We start from the raw sequence: 24658 nt of genomic DNA on the forward strand, positions 1-24658 counted from the left end.
CTCTAGAATATTCCTTTAGAAGCCAGTTAACAAGCCAAACAAGAAAATCTGTTATTTCTTTAGTTGTATTTGGTTTCTTTCTGTCTGTAATAACAAATGGTCTAATTAGGCTTAATCACCCACTTCAATCACTAGATTTAGCTCCAGATTCCTTCTGGGCGTTTCCAAAACTCAAATCCACTCAGGAACAGTGAACAATGACAGACGGGGGTAAGAGGACGACTTTCCTTTGGAGGGGAGATCAGCTCCTGGAGGTGGGGGCAGTTCCCGGACTGTTCCCCTCACCCCTCTGCTCAAGGTGACCCTCCGTCTCCTAGGTTTCGCTCTGGATTCCGGCTTGCTTTCCGTTGCTGCCCGTGGGTCACACCGACTGAGGAAGATAAGATTGGGCTGACTCACACTCCATCCCTTTCTAGGAGGGTCAACAGGTGTCACACTAAAGAGACTTCTTTCATGGCTGGGGATACTGCCCCCTCTCAGGCTACCAATGGGCAGGCCAGGGGTCCCCAAGATGGGGTACCTACTGAACCCTGAAGCCTTGTGCCTGGCACCCTTGGAGGAGTAGCCAGTTGAGAGGTCCAGATCTAGAAGTTTGACCCATGCCCCAGGCTTCAGTACATCAAAGGAAAAAAAAGATGGGGCCAGGAGCTCTGCAAGTGGATGCTAACTCTAAGAGGGCCCAGCCGCCCCTCTGACAGGGCTTCACAGCAACAAGAGTCCAAGAAGAGAGTGTGAGCTAACACTTATCTCATCCAGGAGTCACAAGCAGGGATGGCTTCCTGGGGCATACAACCTGATGAGTGCCTTCCAGCGTTGGGGGTAACAGGCAACGGGGGGAAGAGGAGGGCGTACGCATCCAAAGGGGACAGCAGCTGACCAGCTCTGGACAAATGTCATGAGTTAATGGGCGCCCCCCATTGTCAGATCTTACGGATCTTTCAAGACACGACGGAAATCCAAATTTGTGAGACTTCCAGACTTGTTCCATTTGGCTCACATTTTTATAAATATTGGTTAGACCAAACAGAACACACCTGGGGACAGCACCCAACCATGGTACTGATTTATTATCAGGCTAAAGACCCAGGGAGGGAGCTTCTTATTTTGCAAAGCCCATCACCTGTGAGTCGACCCGGGGCTTCTGTGCTTCGGCATCTAACTCAGACCCAGCTCAGTGCCCACCGTGGGTAAGAGTCAAAAGGAGCCGCGGCTGTGTTGCCTCGGACAAGTCCCTCTTACCCTCCGCCTCTTCTTCTCCCAGTGATAAAACTGCCTCACAGGGATGCTGGGAGGAAGACTGAAGTGAGGCCTCTAAACCAGCGTCAAGTGCTGAATAACCAGCAGGCATGATTCTTATCCCCGCCAAGCCGGCCGTGTTATGCGGACACCTCCAGGACACGAGCAGCGGGGGTCACACTCACTCTGGCAGCGGGCAGGGGGCGGGCAGGGAACGCCAAGCATCTCGACTCCCGGAGAGCTCTGGGCCTGGCCCGGTGCACCGCAAGGACACCCTTCTCCCTGACCGCTGCCTCACCCTGTGCGCCCCATTTGCCCCTCCAGAAGAACCACGTGACGCTATAAATGTACGGCAAGAGGGGCGTCTGCCTTCGGCTCGGGTCATGATCCCAGGGTCCTGGGATCGAGCCCCGCACTGGGCTCCCTGCTCCACGGGAAGCCTGCTTCTCCCTCTCCCACTCTCCCTGCTTGTGTTCCCTCTCTCGCTGTGTCTCTCTATGTCAAATAAATAAATAAAATCTTATAAAAATTAAAAAAAAAACAGCACAGCAAGAGAGTTTAATGCTAGGTGTGATCCCCCCAGAGATCATGGTGCCCGATAAAGGGGCTCTGGCCTTAACCCGCCCAGGGCACGAGAGGCGGGCTGATGTGGTACCCACTGGCGGGCCATGGGGTGAATCAGCAGCCTCAGGGTTGAGGTGGGGCAGGGATGAAAGGGTCAGGTGAGGAGCGGTTTCCTACAGAAGGGATTCTTTTAAAAGGGGAGAGGAGGACCGTGCAGGCAACCTGCTCCCGGGGCTGCAGCAAGACGTCATCCGTGTTAGAGCAGGGTCTACACCCTCTGTTCCCTTGGAGTTGGCAGACAGTGATGAAGGGCAGGGTCTGCTTGGGGACGGCGGTGAGGAAAGCCAATGTGCACTGTCCTCTCATTAAACCCAAACAGTCCGTGGGAGCCCAGAGGCCTTCCACCGCTTTACCTTCCTAACGGTGCGGGGTTGAGACCCTGGGGCTGTGGCAGGGAGCTGGCCAGGCCGGTGCTGGAAAACAAGGACAGAGGCTAGCTCGGTGACACTGCAGAGAACAGAGAAGTGATGCTACTAAACGAAGGCTGGGGGCTGAAGCACTCTCCCCCCACCCCCCAGGATCCCCAGGGCATGGCCTCCCACCTTCTCCGGCCAACAAGCATCAACTCGGGGTCTTTGAATTGGTACAAAGTTTACTAGGTCATACAACGTGGCTCACAAAAGCAATGGGGAATTCCAACGAGGGCACTGTTTGTTGGTTTCGTTCCTTTTACCCAAATGGAGACAAGACATTTTCCCACAGAACTGCCCACCTCCCCCCACCCCCAAGACAGACAGAAGGCAAGACTGTCACAACGTGGCTCTGACCAGTTCCACGGACACACGATTCAGTGGCACGGACACGTCTCGATGGGAACCTCGGGACGCCAGACAGCAGTGGGGGCTGGGACGGGAGGAAGCCACTAAGATGCCCCTGGGAGGAGGAGTCCCGGCAGTGTCTGCTGGTGATAATACATTTCACATGGGGGAGGGGTCCCCAAGGACGGGCTGCGGAGGCCCCTAAGGCCTGTCAGATGGCGTGACTTTTCATCTTGGGCCAATAAATAACTCTGTCGGACGAATGCAGAAACTGGAAATGGGCGCCACTACACTTCACACGTGGGGAGCGGACGACCAGGTTGAAATCGGATCATGCAGAGTGGCAGGGCAGGTGAGGAGGGGCCGGAGTGGGGAGAGATTATCAACAGCACACGCTCTATTTTGTACCCTACGTTATGCGCCGGTAGTTGGCTTGCGGCCCCTCCCGCTGCGGCGGAGGTGGGCTCTGGCGCCGGCGGCTCCCGGCCCAGCTCGCTGGGAGGGACGGGGGTGGCCGCCCGAAGAGAGACGTGCTGGAGGGGCAGCAGGCCGGGGGGCCAGTACCCTTAGCTGCTCATCTCTTCCCGGAGCCGGACGCCCACTGCCGTGATGAGGGCAGCCCCCTTGCCGCTACCGTCTTCGGACAGGAGGAAGGACACGTTACATTTTGGGGACAGTTCCTTCACGGTTTGGTACATGATTCCAGAGAAGCTGAGAAAGAACAACACACGGAGGAGGAGGGTAAGTGGAGAAGATGAGAAGAGATGCTGGGCCCGCGCGAGGACGCCGCAGGACCCTAACGACAGAGGATAAGCAAGACGGGAGGGGCTTCTTGGGAAGGGTTGCGGGGACACCGGATCTGCCGCCGATTCTACGACCCCAGTTTTCAGCATGGAGAAACAGCTGAGAATCCAAACAGATGTGACTGGACGGCTTATCAGGACGAGGGCAGGAATAACGCACAAACACACTCATCCCCCAAGCCCGAGGCGTCTGGGGGACCAGATACCGATTAGGGTACCAGGGCCTGGCCCCCTGAGATCCCCAGCCCATCACCAGCCATGGCCCAACACCTGGCCTCCGAGGCCAAGAGCGGCAGGCCCCCGGTGAGAGAGAATCTCTCAGTGACAGGTGACTCTAGGTTCCCACACCATGCGCTGACGGGGACACAGGGCCAGGCTGACGCAGCTCAGGGCAATGGAGGTGACACCACCTGCCCGCTGTGGCACCCCTTCCAGGGCCAGCCCCACACCTTCTATGCTACCTTCCAGTCCTGCCCGTGCCCATCAGCCCCTGAGGACGAGGACACTTGGCAGCTGAGCACTTGAGCATATCTTCCAAATGATGGTGCGGGGATTAGATAAGTGTGTATGGCTCCAAAACCTAGCTCTGAGCCACGGCAGTGTGCTGCCCCAGGTGACAAAGAGGACAGCTACGGAGGTGGGGGACAGGTGCAGATGAAGCAGGGCAGTTGGCTCCCTCTGCAGCCATGGCCGTGAGGTAAGCAGCGAATGCCTACGCTGATGTGGGTGAGGCTGCTTTTAAGGAGAGTGACATCATGGCCCAGTTTACCAGGGATGGTCCCAGTGTAATTATTAGTGCAGTCTCTTCACTGGCAAAACCACCCCAGTTTAGACAATAAGTAATAGGGTCACTCTATTCATAAGGGCTAAGCTTTGGGATATGTGGCCGATCAAAGGGCAGGTGGGGCCGAATATCCTCCTTCAGCACAGAGTGTCAGACCCTTGACCATAAGGAGCCCACTCCCCATCCCTCTTCCTACCTTGCAATCCTCTTGAGAAACTGATTTAGCAGGTGAACAAGACAAGGTGTCCTCCTCCCTCCGTCCTTCACTCCCTCTCCCCACTTACCAGACACAGCCTCCTGGCCGGGCTGCAGCTACCCAGGCGGATGAGTAAGGCCACAGTCGCCCTTCCCTCAGACTCTGCCTGACCTAAGGGGGCCCCAGGAGGAATGGGGAGAGGGACATCTACGCCACTGGTGTGAGCTGAACCAAGTGAAGCCACTCCTCTCCAAGGATCTCAGTTAAACTTCGAAGCAGCTCATCACCTGGTCCCAGAGAAGGCCCAGGCCCTAAACGCACAGCCTTCGGGTCAGCTGGGTCCTGGTGAGGAATTCTCCTGGTGCGACTCACATCCTGCCGTCCCATAACCCATCAAGGGACCTCAGCAGCCCAGGACGCCCTGCCCACCCAAGCAGAAGCCCCACTCACTGCGGATGAAGCTTGTAGAGTGTTCCATCCACGCCCACAGTCACGTTGAGGTGGTCCAGCCCTCTGTTCTCGCGGATCTTGTCCACCACGGCGGCCATGCCCGCACCGCACAGCTGCGCAGCCCTCTTGGACACCACCCCGCACACGGTCTTGACCAGGATGCTATCGTCACAGGTGCTGTTCAGGCCCAGCTGCTGCAGGATGGCCCGCACCTGGAGCAGCGCTAACCGGTCACTGCGGTGGACAAAAGCCAAGAAGGCTGGATGAAGCGGGGCCCTGCAGAGCAGCCTGGGAGCCGACGCCGGGCGACCAGCCCCAAACCACCGTACTTACCACGAGCAGGGTTGTGGGGGCTTCCTTCCTCCAAATCAACATTTATTTGTATTAATTTATTTCTTTTTAAAGACATTATTTTTTTTCAAGTAACCTCTACACCCAGCCTGGGGCTCGAACCCACAACCCTGAGATCAGGAGCTGCGTGCTGAGCCAGCCAGGCGCCCCAGCTTTTACGACCATTCTAAAAACAAGGTGGCTTTTGCTTTGGCAGAGCACGCTGCACCTCCTCTCACAGCTCACCAAGGAAGAGGGCAAAAGCCTTTGCCCAGGGAGGAAGCAATCACCGCACACAAGAAAACGGGAGGAAGGCAAAGCCACTTGCCGTGGGGCACACTTCCTGGGTGACCAAACAGCCCGATCCCAGGCTGCCTTTCAGATGAGTGCAGGTGGGACTAGACCTGTGGCTCTTGGCTCTAGTGGACTCAGCGCCCTTCAACACAGGTATCCGTGATGCACCTTTATCCTGAAATGGAGTCCATACACCTGACTTCCAAATATACATAATGCTCCAACATAAAGCATGAAGAAAAGGAAAATCTTTTATAATAAAATTATATGATTTCAGTATGTAGCTGCTCAGGGCCTACTACTCCAGAGGGTTAGAAACACCCTCACAGGGGTGTCTGGGTGGCTCAGTCGTTAAGCGTCTGCCTTCGGCTCAGGTCATGATCCCAGGGTCCTGGGATCGAGTCCCGCATCGGGCTCCCTGCTCCGCGGGAAGCCTGCTTCTCCCTCTCCTACTCCCCCTGCTTGTGTTCCCTCTCTCGCTGTGTCTCTCTCTGTCAAATAAATAAAATCTTTAAAAAAAAAAAAAAGAAACACCCTCACAAATGACAACGTCCCGTGAGGTGCCTCCCCGCCCATCACGACCTCCCCTGGCCACACAGACCTCTAACAGACCTGCAGGGACGCCCCTCATCACTCACCTCTCAATCTGGGAAAGATATTTGGTCTGAAAGATGCCCCGGGTCTTCAGTGTCTCAGAGATCTGCCCTCGGAAGAGGAACCCCTTCTTGGTGAAGTCGATCAAGATGTTGCGGACGATCTCACCCAGGTACATACCGCTAATCATCTTCTCAAACCTGAACCAAGAGCAGGGGCTGGTGTCTATGTGAAGCCTTTGGTCTCCCAGTAGCCCCGCGGAGGCATCACCAGCCTGCACACCCAGCCCTGTGCCCCGCAGCAGAGGCAGAGGGAGGCCAGGAAGGGCTAAGGGATCCTCAACCCTCCCCAGGATCAGAACCGAAATCACCAGCACTCACATCTAACTGCTGGGCCATCTCCCTCCTGCCACTGCCCGGCAGAACCCCACTCGGCTCTCAGCTCAAAACTCTCCTCCAAGAGGCCTGTCCTTCTCCCCGCGACCGAGTTCTACCTGCCTGTCTCAGGCTCCCATACACCCTCCCTTCCCCGTCACAAGGCCCACAGGCACGCTGCCTCTCCAGCAGAAGCCTGGAGAGCCTGGAACCAGTGTCCTGCTCAGCTTTGAGGCCCAGGGTCTGCACAGCCCAGCGCTAGGCTCTCAGTCAAATGCTCAATAAATATCTGCATAATAAGCAAACAACCAGTCTGAGTCTTAAAGGGACAAGAAGACAAGGGGGGCAAAATTCCCACTAGATTTCTGGAAGGTTTTGAAAAAGCCCAGAGTGCTGGTCAAGCCCCCAGCACAGGGAGGAAGCCACCCAGGCTGGAGGGTTCGGGCGGCTGCCGTGCTCCAGAGGGCAACCTGTTCTGGGCCTTCTGACTCCTGCCCTCGCCATGCTCAAGTCCCAGTGTCCCCAGGCTGGGAAGAGTCCACTGGACACTCCAGAGGATGTCAGGCGCGCCACAGAAAAAACCCATGAGACTGCACTATTATTATCAGTCCTCATCCAGTCCCTCTCACACCGTGAAGGACACCAGCTGAGCGCGGTGCTGAAGGGGCTCTAACCCCCTCCACCACCTGCTACCTCCCTGCCAACCAAGGGGGTCTATGGTAGGCAATAGGAGCTAGAATTGAGTGACACTGATCTTCGCTATGTCATTTTATGATTATCATCTATTTACGATAATACTGGTTTCCCCTTTTTTCTCCCTTGTTAAATTTAAGTGAAAAATAGAAGCTGACTTAAAGAAAACCATTAAGTAAATAACAGCGCAGGTGTCTCTAGAAAAGGCAAAAATCTTGAGGGCGGCTGGGAAACAAGTCTTATTTGGGAGGTGCCATCCCCCCCACTGCTTCTTCCTGCTCCTGGGGACATGGCTCGGACAAACCCATCCCGGCAATGGCAGAGGATGACCTGCGTCCTGGGAGCCCGAGACAAGGAGTCCTCGGTCTGTCTGCAGGGAGGACAGACACTGCCATCTCAGGCAGGATGTCTGGGACCCAGGCTCCCACCAGCCATGAGGCGGTGCAGGAGGCTGGGGAATGACGAAGAGAAGCCCCCACTGGCCACATCCTAATTCACCGTGCCCTTTGACAACTGCAGGTCAAGTGCGCTTTACTTCCACCAAACAAAACAAAAACCTGCTGACCAAAGGCTTCTATTAGTCTGATGGGGAAGAAGTACAGAGCACTGGAGACCAGAATGTTCCAGAATGAACACGGTCACTGCGGGAAGTGGCGTGGCCGCTGCCACCCTGTCCTCTGGGCAGACTCCCGGCAGAGGAGCACCTGGCCAGGACATCAACCTGGCCCACGCGTACCATCCTCCTGGCTCTCTGCTCTCCTTGAACCAAAAGCAAAGGTCAGGAGGGAATCTGAGGGGCTAGTCTCTAAGCCTCTGTCCAGACTCCACTCCTACTAGAAACTTCTTCTGCTTTAACAGGCAGAACACAGCCTTCCACCCTCACCGTCCTGGCTCCCGCATGTGTCCTCCTCCACCAAGCAGTTACCTTTGCTTCCCAGCGTTTAGAGAATATTCATCCACCAGTCTGTCATAGATTGTTCTGATATCATCTAGACACCCGTTGTCCCCAAAGGCACCCCACTCCATGTTGATGCACATGCGCCCGTCATTCCCCTCCAGCATCTCGACATTCTTCATTTCTTCCATGTAGCAGGCATTGCTTCCGGTCCCTGCAACACACGAGGAGGGCAATGAACGGCCGAGCCATGGGGCCTGGGGTTGCGGGGAGGGCCTGGGGCCGGGGACTCCACAGAGAGGGGGTACATTTCTGAGATGAATAAAGCAACAGCTTTGCTTTCCTACTGTTTCCCAGGAAAACCTCGAAACAGAAAAGGAGAGTCAGAGTTAAACTACCCAGAGAGCACCTGATTCACTTACTTTATACCAGGATGTCAATATCGAGAGCCTCGAGTGTGTGCCTGCCCAGGCAGGGCTCTGTTTATTTTTATAGAAGACGGTCTGACAACAAAAAGATATGTCTTCAATGGCAAAAGTTTAGGCAATATTCAGATTGGAGGGATATTTCTCTCTCTCTCTCTCTACACACACACACACACACATATATACACAACTGTACACACACACGCATATCTATAAAATACTACACTGGGGGGTCGTCTACCATCACACCATGGATGTCCACTTATCTTTACGGATCAAACATGGTCATGGACTATGCCGGCCCAGTCCACTCTCCCATGTGTTTCAGAATGAAGCCCACAGCTAGTTCAGGGAAGGCCCGTGTCCCCAGCATGTCAGTGGCGCCTTTCCAAAGGTGATGGTGCCTCGTCATTTTGATGTCACAGCCCTCTTTGAAAACCTGATGATTCTCCTTGGATGCACACACTGCACACGCACAGTCTGACATACAGTTCCCAGAGGCTCAGGAGCCTGGGCTCTCCATCCCTGAACTGCCCAGGCTGTGGCCCCGCAGGGACTGGGGTGGAACCACCAACGGTTTGCTGTTCTCGTCCCTGAGGAGCTGAGTACAGAAACTGAGAGGAAGTGTATAAAACGTTCACAGCAGTTTCTGTCGCCATGACATCCAAGCCCATGGTCGTCGGCCTTGTCTCAGTGAGTGGACTAGAAAATGTAAAACCAACCAACTAACCAACCAAGGAATACTTCTCCCAGATATTTTAATCTGCACCCCAGTCACCTGGGGAGCTTATTAAGATGCAGATTCTGGGGCGCCTGGGTGGCTCAGGTGGTTAAGCGACTGCCTTCGGCTCAGGTCATGATCCTGGAGACCCGGGATCGAGTCCCGCATCGGGCTCCCTGCTCAGCGGGGAGTCTGCTTCTCCCTCTGACCCTCCCCCCTCTCATGCTCTATCTCATTCTCTCTCTCAAATAAATAAATAAAATCTTTAAAAAAAAAAAAAAGATGCAGATTCTGATTTGGAAGATCAGGGGTGGGGCCTGAGACTCCGCATTTCTAACCCCAGGCCCCAGAGCACCACCAGCCCAGCCTCGGTGGGATGTAGGCGGACTTTCAGCCCCCTTGGGGGACACAAGGCAATCCCCACTGGCCTGACCAAAAGGGCTTGTTTTCGTTCCCTTTAAAGAAACTTCCATAGAATTCACAGACGCTTCTCCCTGTGTCACTGGATTGTTTGGGGTTTTTGTTTTCTCAGCTCCCTTTCACCCCAAAGTGTGAAACTGAGAGAAGAGGAGCCCCAGAAACAGCCAGGGGTGCACAGAAAGCCAAAACATAGAAATCACACTTTTTGCCAATGAGCGCTGGGACCAAAGAGATGGATGGATGGAAGAAGGAGAAAGTGGGTGTGAGTGCAGCCGGGGCTGGGACAATGTCCGCCCCACTCGCTCACTCTTCACCTGGTGCCAGGTGCCAGGAACGGCTCAATCAGGCGGCCCTGAACTGGGCAGGAAGGCCAGACCCAGCGCTGCAGTGGGGAATGTGCTTTGTCACTCTGGATTTGCATGTCACACCTAAGCCCATTCATAAGCAGAGGTGCAGGGGCTGGGTGGGGACAGAAAGCTTTGCAAAAGAAAGGAAGAAACAAAACAGCCCCTGAGTCAAGCCCCCAAAACCTTACACTTGCAGCTGCTCCCCAGTTTTCAGAAGTTCCTCAGGAGCCAAAAATGGCTTCACAAATGAAAAGGTCTCCCGAGCACCAGGAAGGCCGCCTTCAGGGGCCTTATCCCCATCTCCCAGACACTTAGCAAAGGGTCTGCCCGGCAGGGCTACCAGCCCTCCTCATCCAGGTAGGGCCTGCAGAGGTTGGCCACGAAACAGGGCCTTCTCCCAGCATCCTGACACCAGGAGCAGGCTCAATGGGACAAATGGTCTTCTCACAGCCCGGATTGATGTGCTTCAGGAATGACGTGCTCTCAAGTCCAGATCCCTCATGTGTCTGGACCATAAGGGAACCCGCAGAGCCAACCTCTCTGCGACCCACTGAAGTGGCTGGGATTGCTCAGAGACGGTGGCTGCCAGAGGCAAAATGGTGCCCAAGACTAGTCTCTGGCCCTTGCCCACAGTCAGGGGAGAAGGAGAGCTCTGTTGCCTTCCCAATCGCAGGCTCCCACCCCTCAACACCTGCCTGGTGGCCCTCCCTATAAGCCCAGTAGTTGCCCTGATGGCCAAGCCGGCCCCAGGTACTCCCACCCCGTCCACCCAAGCCATGTGAGCCATCTGGGGCCTCATCCAGGACAGCTCCGTTTTGACAAGCTGGTCACGAGCCTTGAGGTGAGTGTTGGGGAGCAGAAAGTCCCCTGACAGCTCTGCAACCTCGGTCCAAACTCTGGAGGCAGTAAGGGGACAATAGGGACAGATACAGTGTCCCTCACAGAGGACTGAGCTGCCGGCTCATGGCCCCACAGAACAGGAAAATGCCAAAGAGGGAGACGTTCCAGGACACCCACCTACGATGAGTCCAACCTCGCAGGTAGGCTCCTCGTAAGCACAGGTCATCATGGTGCCCACCGTGTCATTGACCACAGCCACCACGTCCAGGTCAAATTCCTTGGGGAAGAAAGGGACACAGCTTTAGGGGAGGGACAGCGCTGCCTGATGCCTCATCTGAAATAGTTTCCTTACCAGCCATTAAAAAGGTAGTAAAATATTCCTTCACTGACTAACCACCTACTATTAATGATGTATCTGACACTGGAGATCTAAAGAAAGGAAGCATTCTACCCATTTCACAGATGATGCCGAGTACCAGAGAGGCAGCCTGGAGGGAACTGTTGAATGGAGAAAAGACGAGGGACTGTGGCCAAATAGCTCTCTCTCTGAGGAGCTCAGAGTGTTACAGTCTTCCAGAAGGCAAAACGGAACTACCAAACCCACTCCTCAGAATCTGTCCTTCTGAAATAGCCATGCAGGTACACAAAGATACCTACTGCATGCATGGTTTGCAGGGACCAGAAAGAGAAACAACCCAAATATAGATCAAAAGGGGCGATGTAAGACACGGGTTCGTACGTGTGTTTGGTCTCTGCACAGAGCGTAGGTTGGAAGAATGCTAACATGAAGAGTGGGGACATGGGCAAAAGTAGGTCAGCGGGTTTCTTTCCAACGGGATGTAAGTTGTCTCGCATACTCTGCCGAGTGCAACCAATCCCTCTTTCAAAAACCCATTCACGTCAGCCTTCCCCACTGCCTGTGTATTTGGCTGCTCTTCTGAACTAGAGGCATTTGAACTTTTTTTTTTTTTTAACTAATTCCCTCATTGATAAGTCAAGTAAAATCTTTCGAATTTTCCATTTTATATTTTGTCAATGTCCTCCAGCCAAAGACCACCAGAAACACACCTGTAGTCAAACAGAGCTGGTAACAGGGACTGGGTCCCACATGGGCAACATAGCTTGTGGGGCATCTCGGAACGGGTTAGAAAGCACCCACTCCGGATTTGAGCCTGGGTCAGGGGTTTCGGGGGCGCTCAGAGTGGGGCTTGCTCTGGCCTGGAGGCTGTCCGGAAGCAGGGCAATCCTGAGTGTGTGCTGAGTGCTGACGGGAGTACAGACTTGGCTCCTTCTTGTCTAATTCCACCAGTTGCGGAGTGACACTGCATGTTCAATAGGGGGCCACCAAGGCTGACAGCGCCAGGCCATGCCTGGCTGCCGGGGGCTGCTTTTCTCTTTTTCAAGCTGTCAGGGAGTCCTGATTTTACCTTTCTTAAACCATCCTTTAACAACACAAAACTGTTCACCTCCGTTTTACTGCTGACGGTGTAGGGAACCCTCTTACCCAGGTCATGCACGCTTCTGTATTGTTTGAATTCTTTACGACCCAGCAAGGACAATTTTTATAACCCCCCGAACAGTGAAGATTTTTAAAAACATCCTTTTAATAGTTACCTCTCTCCTTTTTATTGCTTCCCTTAGTAATGTTGCTACATCGTGCCCCACGCAGTCGGTTGCCTTAAAACCCTTTGTCCAGGTGATCAAGATTCCCTGAAAGAGCAAAGGCACCAGGAGAGTCCTGTGTAATCAACCCTTCTGGTGAGAATATAACATTTCACTCTCTCCTTCCTGAGTAAATATCTGCTGAGAATTTACAGGGAGACTAGGTTAGAGCATCTGAGGCTCAAAGCAGTAACAGAGAAGGAGCCCTCCAAGGGCCCGCCCCCTCCTAACCGTTCCCCAAGGCAGTCTGGTCCATAATGCCCATTTCACAGATGGAGAAACTGAGGCATAGGAGGATAATGGTGGGGCCCCTGGTATAACCAACTAGTTCCCCTAAAGAACAGTCTGCCAACAACATAAATGGAGAAATGCAAATTTTTAGTAACACTGTTACTGCCTAAAGTGAACTTTTGGTTTGAATGAAGTTGAGCATTTGCTGGGTGTGTACTCAACTACGATGAATACAGATGACGGTGTAAGTGAACTCCTTAAACAATGCAGACCTTTAAAAACTGCAAAACGCAAGTTTATATGGCTCTAACTGCTGAGATATAAAAGGGCTTAAGAGGAAAAAGCCCCAAGTCAGCCCAGTGAGTTGATTAACTGGCTTCCAGAAGCAGGTGGCCCGACCTAGCCTCCCTAGTGCTGCCCATCATTTGCCTTAAATCCCAAGGTTCCGTGTGATCTGATGCTATTCCGGGGCCCCTCCCCGGCCACACCCCCACCTGTGACACAAGGAGGCACTCGTGACTCCTCCAGCATGACAGGCTCCATCTCGCCTCTATGACTCTGCACAATCAGCTCCCTCTGCCGGGGTACCCCCTACCCCACCTGCCCCAATAGCCCTCCGCCCAGTGCTGAGCTGCGGGTGTGAGGCTGGGATCCTCCATTAGACTGTCGGCCTCCTAAGGACAGGAACTGTCACCTTCCGCTCTGTACCCTGCACTTAGTACTTGGCAGGTGCTTGAGCCCTGACCCTGGACCCTGTTTCATTCTACTTATTGAACATTTATTAAGTATCTCCTCTGATAAAACTCTGTGCTAGGGCATGGTGGGGGGGTGGGGGAACACAGGCCCTTGCTCAAGGAGCACCTGACATAGCAGAGAAGACAGACACAATCACTAATAATTATGAAAAAAGTGCTATAACATTTAAAGGAAGAGGGAACACTGAGGAGGGTGAGATACTTTTGCCCAGGGAATGAGGAGGCTTCCAGGAAGAGGTGGGTGCGTCAAGCGATAAAAAACGAATAGAGAAGCGTCTGAAGACGAACTGGAGGGCATGACATAAAGCCTGGGTCAACCCACTGTGACATGTGAGCCGTTTCCTACATCGAGGGGCCAAGTGAGGCCGGAGGAAGCCCCAAGGCCAGCCCTGCCCCATGCCTAGAAGAAAGAGACTTACCGCATCCAGGCTTGTCTGCTTGCAGGGGAATGAGAACGTGAAGCCCAGAGGCATTTTGGGGCCTTTGATCCCCATATAGTCCAGGAAGTCAGAGATGCAGGAGACGATGTGGTCAAATAGCTGTAGGAGAAAAGAAGGGATTACCCGTGCTCTCTGGCTTCCTGCTTCAGTACACGCGTACAAGTGCACGATTCCATGTATACACACACACACACACACACACGCGCGCACGCACCGACACATGCCGGGCAAGTACCCACCCCGGGAACTCTGCAGCCCCCCGAGCATCGGAAGCCCAGCATTGCTTAAGGTGCCTGATGCTTTCAGGCCACAAGGACACGATGGCAGAGCTGCGTGCACCCCGTGGCAGGTTTGGGGGGACCATCGATGCCACTGGACATGTGACACACATGTGCCATCATGGTAGAAAAGCCAAACTGTCTCACCTCTTCCCCGGTGCCCTGCATGATTTCAATGGGAATGGCATAGATCTTGTTGTGCATTTCCACCGTTCTCTTTTTCCCACTGCGGATTTTCACCAGCAGGACACGGAAATTTGTTCCTCCAAGATCAAGCGCCAAGAAGTCACCATGCTCTATTAGAGTCAAGAACATAAAGAACATCAAAAACAGCTAAGTGCCTCTTGGCAGCCGGTAACCCCAAGACTCGAGCCCCCATATTAAATACAGGGGAGAAGCTCCAGCTTCTGCTGCCTCCAGCACACTGCTCAGGCTCGGGGAGAGTGGGCACAAACTCACTGACCACCACGACCTTCAAGCCACACTAGAAGGACAAAAGACCCATGGATGAACCACCTGTCACAATAAACAAAATTCTCCAGGGTTATAAAAAGCATGGCAACAGTGACCCGATTTTAGGGGAAGCCCTCACAAAAATTAGTCATTTATGTCAATGTGTAGAGTGTGTGTAAAAATGTGCACAGTCATTCTCTTCCCTGTACTTTTCCTCTGCAAAGTGACTCTGCAGTTCTTCCCATCAAAAGATGGAGTCTATTTCTCCTCCCCTTGGCTCCAGCCCAGCCTTATGACTCGCTTTGGCCGACAGAGTGTGGCAGAAGCAGAGCTGAGCCTGTCCCAGCCTAGGCCTCCAAGAGGCTTTGAAGTCCTTCCTCTCTTTCATGGACCCTGGCGCTACCACGTGGGCGAGCCCGGCGGCCTGCTGGAGGATGAGACGCACAGCCAGGCACTCTTGCACCCTTGCTGAGTGCCGACTGCTGGACGTGTGAGCGGGGCCTCCGAGCTGACCCACCAGCGACTGCAGACTCGTGAATGCGTCCAGCAGAGACCAGCTGAGCCGGGCCCAGAGGAGCATTAAGAGGCGGCTGCTGTTTTAAGCCACTAGGCTTGAGGGTGGTTTTGAATACAAGGATATAAAACGATCATAAGTAACTGACACATGGGACCTAATTCATATCACAAATCTGATTTTAAAGGCCCAGCAGAGAAGCCCCTCGGCGTCTCCAGAGCGCTCAGCAAGGTCAGCATTAAGGGTTGGATTCTGTTCTCCAATCTGCCTGGAGCCCCAGGCCCCTGTCTGCTGCACACCATGTCAGGACTTAGGAAGGGCGCACTGGGTAACTATCCTTCTGCTGGTGAATCTGTGAGAACCTGCCGCAATCCCAGTGTTGTGGGACCGGCCCACTTTCACTGTTTTAAGCACACTTTCTGATTCAGAGCAGGACTGTGGTTTTAGAGATGCTGCTTGCCTGGGAGGCCAGATCCAGGGCAAGTCAAGGGCCCTGAGTCACACATGCGGCAAGTCAGTGGTAAAAACAGAAAGCAGAGGGTTTTGAATGCGTTCCTACTGCTTGCTAAAATAAACGCATCCACGGGAGATGCGACTTCCCTGCAGCCCCACTTGGTCCCTGGTGGGAGAAGCAGGAGGGGTGTGTCAGCCCCCAGCAGAGGCCCTCACCGGTCCCATCTGGAGTGCTCCGGACAAAGGAGGGCAGCATCTTGACCACGGCCTTCTCGTGCGTCTGCTTCCTCAGGCCCATATCCATCTCAGCCCGCATTCTCTTCTTCACCTCCAGCAACATGTCCTTGGTGAGGCGGAAGTGGGCCAGGGTCTCCTCGATCTGTCGGTGCTGCTCGGCCAGGCGGTAGGCCACCGCGGTGACCATGGCAGCCCCCTTGCCGCTGCCACTCTCCGAGAGGAGGAAACGCACATCGGAGTCGGGCACCAAGCGCCTCAGAGTCTTGTGGAAACGCCGGGAAAACCTGGGGTGGGGGGGCGGGGCGCAGGCCACAAGAGTTAGACTAGAGCCCTCTGTCAGGGAGCTCTGATTCCCCTTTCTTTTCCCACACCTGAATTCCATGTTCTAGACCTGATTTTCTCGTCACCCAGGTCATACACGAGCGCTGGAGAAAAGCTGGCAGATGCAGACAAGTAAAAAGGAAAAATGCAAGTAGCCCACAGTCACACACATTATGACGTGAGTATCAAATACAGAAAATTCAGGGTCCAAAAAGGGTTCTGTCCTCCACCATGACACAGAGCTAACAGCACAGTGATGTCCGGAGCCCAGCGTTTGGAAGTGAGACAGATCAGGAGACAGGGACGAGCTCTGCCACCCCCATCAGGTGACCTTGGGCCTGTGACTTAACCTTGGAGTCCACGAGGATTGACAGTACCTGGCAGAGAGTGGGGCGGTGAGAACTAAACAAGTCCGTCAATTGCTTTGATTGGTTACTAGCTCCATAAATAATCACTCTTGTTTTTTATTTTCACTTGCCCATTCCTTCCGCCCCCAAGAGTCGGGACATTCTTTATTGGCTAGAAGAGGACTTTAGGACTCAGTGAGACACAGAACCTCCTCAAAGTTTATGGTCTTTCGTAAGTATGGAAGGCTGCCTGCCAAAGGAAACAGGGAAACCAGAACCCCAAAATATCAACAGTGACCAATACCAGGGGGTAGGATGAAAAATCACTTCTGTTCTCTTTGTAATTTTTTGAACTATCTAAAGTTCCTACACCAAATACATGTGACTTCTGAACTAGAACACATTTAATCAAAGTTATTTGTTTGACATGTGATCTTGTAGATCTTGTAGAGTTCAGGAGGTGGCTGGTGGTGACTGGTCGCACAACGGCGTGAATATGCTTACCACCACTGAACTGTATACTCAAAAATGGTTAGGATAGGAAATTCTATAGCGTGTATTTTACCACAATTAACAAAATTTTTAATGTGATGTTGCAAATCCCTTTCTTGTCTAAACATTTGCCAAGAAACCACCTATCCCTCAAAAAGATAGCCAGTTTCATTATCAAAAATTTTACAGGGGCGCCTGGGTGGCTCAGTTGGTTAAGCGACTGCCTTCGGCTCAGGTCATGATCCTGGAGTCCCGGGATCGAGTCCCGCATCGGGCTCTCTGCTCGGCAGGGAGTCTGCTTCTCCCTCTGACCCTCCTCCCTCTCATGCTCTCTGTCTCTCATTCTCTCTCTCAAATAAATAAATAAAAAAAAATCTTTAAAAAAAAAAAAAATTTTACAAATACTGGGGCACCTGGGTGGCTCAGTCGGTTAAGCGTCTGCCTTCGGCTCAGGTCATGATCCCAGGGGTCCTGGGATTGAGCCCCATGTCGGGCTCCTTGCTCAGCGGGAAGCCTGCTTCTCCTTCTCCCTCCGCCTCTGCCCCCTACTTGTGCTCACTCTCTCTCAAATAAATAAATAAAATCTTAAAAAAAAAAATTACAAATACTTTAAAAATACAAAGAGAGAAAACTATGAACCTAACAGATAAGGACATGTAATGAGCTCAAACCCTACCCGCTCAGTAACAGAACGGTTTCCACTTAAGTCAACATTCACTTAACTGTCTCTGGAACTGGCTGTGAAGGTACCACAGGACCATTTCACATGCACTTTGTACACAGAGTGGCAAAGTATCTGAGGTCTTGTGCAAAAAATCACACCACAGGCAGCTATTGTTAATAGTATATAAAGACTCAGAATTTCATCTTTAACACTGCACAAGCCATGTTCTCGGTGCCACAAAAGGCTTTTGCAGCTAGGGAGTTCGACACACAAGAAGGCAGCATGGTAAGGAGCCCCTCATCACCGACGGGGACCACTGACAACTTGTATGTCCCTCCCGCTCTCAGATGCAAAGCATCAACAAGCTGCCTTGTTTTAAAAAAAAGGCACGTCTGAGGGTCGGGGGGCTCTTCACAGGAGCTTCTAAAACAAGAATGTGGGCGTCGCACCTATGACCCAAACTATAGTTAGGATGAAGGTCTCTGATGATATATGAATAAGCAAGAGGATTTAAGAAACAGACGTATTCCACCCAGTGTTCCTGGCAGCCACAGAAATCTCTAACAAGACCTAAGAAATGAGGGGGAAATGAGTACAGAAGCAACACCAGGAGAACTGGCTGAGGGTCGGGTACTTCTCAAGTGGGCAATTCTGACCTTTGTGCCCAGAGCCACGTATTGTCTCGTACGCCAGAAACCTCCACTGGGTGCAACAGTCTGACCTTCGGGGGAAGTCCTTAGCCTAGACGGGCACTGAGTGCCAATGACAGCAAAGGGCAGACTCACTGTGGGTGCGTCTTGTAAAGAGACCCGTCGACACCAACCGTGGTCCGCAGCCTGGGTGTGCCCTTGTTATCTCGAAGGCGGTTCAAGATGGCGCCCAGCGTTGCAGCCACCAGGTTGGCAGAGCGAAATGAGACAATGGTACACACGTGCTGGACTGAAATACAGTCGTCATCGGATGGCTCCACTCCCAGGCGGGTCAGGATTTCTTTGGCATTGTGGAGGCCTTCCTTATTCCTGTGAGGTTAGAGGCCAGCAACTGTGAGTTAAGGACCACACTGGGCGGTGCAAAGCACTGAGGGTCCAGAGTCCACACCCATTCACCACGGGTGAATGACAGGGGATGAGGACAGTCAAGTGCCTGAGAAGAACACACGAAGGAGTCTCCTCCGTAAGAAATACCAGGTAATAAGAGAAAAAACTGTACCGGGCTGGGTTATGACACGCCAGGGACATGGAGAGAAGGGAGGTGAGACGTCGCTGCCTCCGCCCCAGAGCTTCGTGCTCCGGAGACGCAGACAAATCTCCTGCTCTTGAGGTCTGTGAGCATGCCTGGGATGCTTACACACCTTTCCTTGAGGTTTTCCAGGAAAATTTCAATTTTCTGCATACCTGTTTTGTGTATCTTTTGTTACATTCATCCCGAAGTACTTCAGGATTTTGTTACTATTACAGATGGTACAGTGTAGATGGCATGTATTCATATATATATATATATATTCCTTTTTTTTCACCTTCATGTACCATAGTAACATAAGATGTTAACTAACAATGGGGAAAATGGAGTCAGCGATACACAGGGAACACTCTGTACCATCTTTGCAATTTTTCTGTAAGTCTAAAAATATTCTAAAATAAAAGGCTTATTTAAAAGCATACATATTTTAATTATTGCCAATATACAGAAATACAGTTGACTTTTGTATCTTATCTCCAGGCAACTCCCTAACCTCTCGTTATTCTATTCACTTCTCTAGATATTTCTGGTGTCTCACACCGACAATTAACATCTGCAAATAATGATAATTTTACTTCCTCTTTTTTTTTTCTGCTGATTTTAAAGAGAACACTTTGAACGTCTGCCTTGGTAGGATGCTCAGGTTTCGCTGAGACAGCCCTTAAGACAATATATATGTTTTCTTGAGCTAGTTCAAGTGGGCTTTTGCTTCTTGGTAACCAAAGAGCCAACCAGAAGAGGCCAACCTTCTGCTTCTTGGTAACCAGAAGAGGCCAAAAGGAAGGTAGGCATTTCTTGACTCTGTGAATGACTGTGAAGACATGTCAGGAGGCTCTTGCCCCCTCTCTCCCCAGTAGCGAGCCGGGAGGCTTGAGAAAAGAGACGGCTGGAAACTGGGTATCATGGCGCCCTGCCGACAGTCGCTCTGCCCCAATAGCTCCTGAAGGACAGTGATCCGAGGGTAAATGCCCAGGGATGTGACAGAGGAGTGAGTCCACATAAACCCCTTCCAATTCCCACAGCCGCCTCCTCCACCTGCAGCCCGCTGACCTGCATCTGCTCCCAGGAGCCTAAGCTAGGAAGCCGCCGGCTCGTTGTGAGTCTCCAGCATACAGCAGGGCAGTGGGAACGACAGCTTCGGGCAGAGATGAAAGGACATCTCTAGCACCCAGCGAGCCCTATCTTTCGGCAAGTGGCCTCGCATGGCTGCATGTCTCCGAACCAGGAACAGAGCCTGGTGGCCCACGGAGGCCAGCCACAAGACGGGAGTCCTTCAGACTCGGAGGCGCCCAACCATGTCAAACTGCCCTGGGACCATGTTTACCCTCTTCCCTCTCAGGGTGCAGGCCCGCAAGTCACAGCTGAGCCAGAGAAGTCTGGGTTTTTCATGGTGAGGCCGGAAGGCAGCAGTCAGATGGCTGGCTGGACCGTCCTCCCCTGTCTATCTGCCCTGTCTCAGCTGTTAACCAACGTTTCTCAAACTTGTGCCAAGGAACACATCTGGCTGTTAACAGGTGAGAGAATGGGGGGCAGGCAGTGGGGAGGGCATTCCAGGCACCAAAGAAGTTTGGGAAACTGGAGCATCTGGGTGGCTCAGTCAGTTAAGCGTCCAACTCTTGATATCTGCTCAGGCCATGATGTCAGGGTCGTGGGACTGAGCCTCGAGTCAGGCTACACACTGGACATGGAGGCTGCTTGGCTGCTTGGGATTCTCTCCCTCATCCCCGCCACCCCCTGCTCACATACATGCTCTCGTTTGCGTGCTCTCTCTCTCTCTCTAGGGAAAAAAAAAAGGAGTTTGGGAAATTATAAGCTAACCAAAGTGAACTGGGTTTTCTTTAATATGGTAATGAATACTATAAATCTCTCAATGGAGAATAAATATGCAATATTTCCCAATCCTGTTAGCCACAGAACCCTTTCTTCAGGGAACACCCAATTATCATGAGGTCACCAGGGGTCCCTGGAACAGAGTCTGGAGAAGGTCCTCATATGTCCCAGGGGGCTTCCGAGCCCAGGCCCCAGGCTCAGTGAGCTCCTCGTTCACCGCTAGAATCATCGGCTCCCTGGACTCTAATCTCCCCTGTGTGCGTGGGCAGGCAGGGGTGGGGGGTGGAGTGAAGGAAAAGAGAAAGCCCCGAGGGACAGCACCTACTTCTCAATGGCTGACACATCGCTGGTCTTGAACTTCCCCCGGGTGAGCAGCTCCGGGGTGATCCGCCCTTCAAATAAGAGGCTCTCCTTGGCCATCTTGACCAGGATCAGTCGCACCAGCTCTCCCAAGTACATGCCACTGACCATCTTCTCAAACCTGTGGGAGAAAAGCGGGTGGCACTTGTCAGGTCCTTCCTACGTGCGTACCCCTGGGGCGGCTCATGAGGAGTAAGACAGACAGACAGGCAGAAGGGAGAAGAAGGCACCGCCTTGTCCTCCCAAGCTCATGGTCTCACCGGCAGGCAAAACCACACACACCTGTGCCACTAAATGATGAGGAGACAGCAATGGGGGAGAGGGCGTCTCCTCCAGACCCCACACCCATCGCCGGGTGGGCAAAGGAGGTAAGCACCTTGGGCACAGGGGCAGGCAGGGAAGGCTGCCTGGAGGTGAGACTGGGGATGACGAGGAGGCCCCCAGACAGAAATGCAGAATATGATCATTTCTTACAAGACACTACACTATGCTTTTTTCTTTTTTTTTTTAAAGATTTTATTTATTTATTTTGAGAGAGAGAGAATGAGAGACAGAGAGTATGAGAGGGAGGAGGGTCAGAGGGAGAAGCAGACTCCCTGCCGAGCAGGGAGCCCGATGCGGGACTCGATCCCGGGACTCCAGGATCATGACCTGAGCCGAAGGCAGTCGCTTAACCAACTGAGCCACCCAGGCGCCCTACACAATGCTTTTTTAAGAGGCTTTCCTATCCATCCCTCCAGCAGGGAGGTCCCCGAATCCTGCGAGAGGAGGTGGCTGGGAAGTATTCTCTCCATTTCCCAGCTCACAAAGGGTAAATGCCTTCTTGGAGGGAAGCCTGAGTAGATGATGGGGCTGAAACACAGCCATTCCCCATGGGACCCCCGTCGCTGGCCACCTCCCAGGCATCCATGTTCTCCTTCTCTGGCCAAAAGGACCAAGAATTTGCTTTGGGGAGCCCACTCCTCCCCCACTGACTTCACCCTCAATCCCAGGGGAGGGCTCTGTATAGCTCATGTGCAGGCGCAGGCCAATCCCCGAGCGCCTCCTCTCTCTAGCCTCCCGGGGAGGCGTGGGCTCTGGAACCGCAGCAGCCAGTTTGAGGCCAACGCTGCAGGAGAGAGGCGACCACGAACCAGGGCTCTGTGCCCCCTCTGAGCCAGATTCAGGCCCCGCATGCTGGCTGAGCAGGGGCCAGGAGGGAGCCCCGAGGGGGACAGATCAAAGCAGCAGGCCCTCATCCAGGAGCCCAGCTGGAACCCCAGAGCTGCCCGTGACACAGCAGAACAACCTGTTCCATTCAGAGCCAGGCCCAGGAGCCAAGGCTGCTGCTGGGACCTGAGCACCTGGCCCCTCCCTTGCCCCAACACGGGCACAGAAAAACATGGTTCTCCTTGTTCCCGCTCCTGACAGGACCGGACACAATCGACCCAGCCACAACTGTGTCGGGGATCCCTGGCAGAAGAGTGCCTCTCTGAGTCCCAGCCACTCAGCCACCACCCCAAGGACCTGTGGGAACAGCCTCTGTGTAGCCCTGAGCCGGAATCTCACAGCAGGTACAGAAGCCAGCCTGTCTGGGCTCCATGCCGGCTCTGCCCTTGCCGTGCTCCTTGCTCCCTGGTTTCCTCACCTGGGTAATGGGGAGAACGGCAGGGCCTGCTGATAAGGTTACTATGCGGAGAATATGGGTTCACAGGGGTGACGCGCTACGATCTCAGCTCGTCATGAGTATGTGGCCTTGCTCTGCATCTCACGCTTTACTGAGCACTTCACGTGCTAACTTACTCCATCCTCATTACAGCCTTATGAGGTGGACAATATCATTCTCCCCATTTCACAGATGAGGAAACTGAGGCTCAGAGAGGTTATATCACTTGCCTGTGGTCACAGAGCTAATAGGCAGCAAATGCACACGTGGAACCAATTAAGCCCCAGAGGCTGTGCTCCAAGCCCTGTGCCACTCTCCCTCTCTCGTGGGCACCGCCATTAAATGCAAGATATTACTGTCATGCTAGCAGCCACCTGGCCCCACCCCGACCCTGTCTCTGGCTGCCGTCATCAGCTCACTTCCTCCCTAGGCAGCCGGCCCCCACTGGGTGATGTGACAACAGGAAAGCTTCTTCCCCTTAGCAGGGGCTAAGATCAGCCTCCTGGCACCTTCTACCCACTGCTTCTCACTTTGCCCTCTGGAGGCACTCAAAATGATCTCCCTTTTCCACACGACGTCTTTTACATGCATAGATCCCACCATCCCCTTTTCCTAGAACCCATTAGAGCAGCAGAACGACAAAAAGTCATGTCTGATGCGCCTCGCTCAGCCCAAGCCGGAGGCTCATGGACACTCCTTCTCCACCAACACACTTCCCTCTGCTCCTGGGAACCCAGCAAGTGGTGACCTGCCCGTCAGCAGTCGGATGTGCAGGTGACATTGTGGTGCCCGCCGGCAGGCACAGACAGGGCTGAGACCCACGGGGCCTGGGGACAGGCTGGGAGGGGCGGGGTGGGGGTCATGTTCAGACAAGGGGAGCGAGGACTTGAATGCCAGTCGGGAATGCCCCTGGCAGCCAGGGTGTGCTCGGACCGGCAGCCCGGGGACAGAGAGGTGGGAGAGGTCTGAGGCCGTGCTAAGCGGGATCAGCAGTGGGCAGAGGTTCTGCAGAGTGGGCAGAGCAATGGGAAGAACAGATGTTTGGGGACGGACTTCACCACCATTCAGGCCGAAGACCTCTCCAGGTTGAACCATCCTGCTGTCCTAGTCACTGCTACTGCTGTTTTGTGAGGCAAGTGTCTCCCTGCATTTTGAAGGATGTGATAAGGAATCACACAGGGCAATAGGATTCAAAAGTCCAGACACGACATAGATAAAGAAGATCAAGAAGCAGAAGGAGACAAGAGGGGAGGAGAAAGAGAATTAAAAATGAAAGAAGATGGGACTCAAATCTAGAATAGGATCTGGGTATGTGACCAGAATTTCAAAGGCCTAGAATACAAGGACAGTAGGGAGGAAGCTGAGTATCTGATCCCTTTTAGAGAGTGAGCTCCTAACTCTGGGCTGGGCTGGCGTTGCTGAATACTCGGAGCTGTCCCCTGCTATCCTGAAAGCGGCAGTCACCAGTGAAGGCAGGGGCCACAGAGCTACCGTGCTCATGCCCTTCCTGGCACCCGGATATAGTCGGCCCGGGGTGACCGCACGCAAACTCCAGACAAAACGAATGAGTGGCTGTGTAGCCCATCTGGGTACCAAGGGCCTTTGTGCAAATCCCACACACCTACATTTTCAACCCTGGCCACAAACTGTAATCACCTGGGGAGGTCTTAGGCTCCCGAGGACAGGTCCCAGCCCAGGCCCACTTAGAGTCAGAACTGCGAGGGAGGTGGGTAGGGCGAGGGGTGCCTGGGCAGTAATATGTTTTTAAAAGGCCTTTATGCAATTCTGATATGCAATCAGGGATGAAAAGCCACTCCTCCAGACCCTTCTTGATAAATATTTGTCCATAAATGATAAGAGGTGACTCTTAGACATTCTAAAAGCTCATTCTAAAAACTCGAACTTTCAAGTGGGGCAGAAAACCCTAAACCTAAACCAGATCAAAGCTCAACA

The 24658-nt window shown here is 53.2% G+C and overlaps 1 protein-coding gene across 1 annotated transcript in view; it reads right to left on the reverse strand.

Moving 5' to 3' along the window:
- Window positions 1-2434: 2434 nt before the first annotated feature.
- HK1 (hexokinase 1) overlaps window positions 2435-24658 on the reverse strand; it is a 64606-nt gene continuing 42382 nt past the window's right edge. The window contains exons 7-17 of the mRNA XM_081824144.1: window positions 21026-21181; window positions 18417-18650; window positions 15787-16091; window positions 14298-14446; window positions 13852-13971; window positions 12399-12494; window positions 10962-11061; window positions 8062-8245; window positions 6114-6269; window positions 4852-5085; window positions 2435-3329 (exon numbers count right to left, since the gene is read on the reverse strand). Coding sequence (XP_081680270.1) covers window positions 3185-3329; window positions 4852-5085; window positions 6114-6269; window positions 8062-8245; window positions 10962-11061; window positions 12399-12494; window positions 13852-13971; window positions 14298-14446; window positions 15787-16091; window positions 18417-18650; window positions 21026-21181 — 1879 coding nt within the window. The 3' untranslated portion in view covers window positions 2435-3184. The remainder of the gene's footprint in view (window positions 3330-4851; window positions 5086-6113; window positions 6270-8061; window positions 8246-10961; window positions 11062-12398; window positions 12495-13851; window positions 13972-14297; window positions 14447-15786; window positions 16092-18416; window positions 18651-21025; window positions 21182-24658) is intronic.

The sequence above is a fragment of the Leptonychotes weddellii genome, chromosome 6 (genome assembly GCF_054177405.1).
Source record: "Leptonychotes weddellii isolate Sample4059 chromosome 6, ASM5417740v2, whole genome shotgun sequence".
NCBI lineage: Eukaryota > Metazoa > Chordata > Mammalia > Carnivora > Phocidae > Leptonychotes > Leptonychotes weddellii.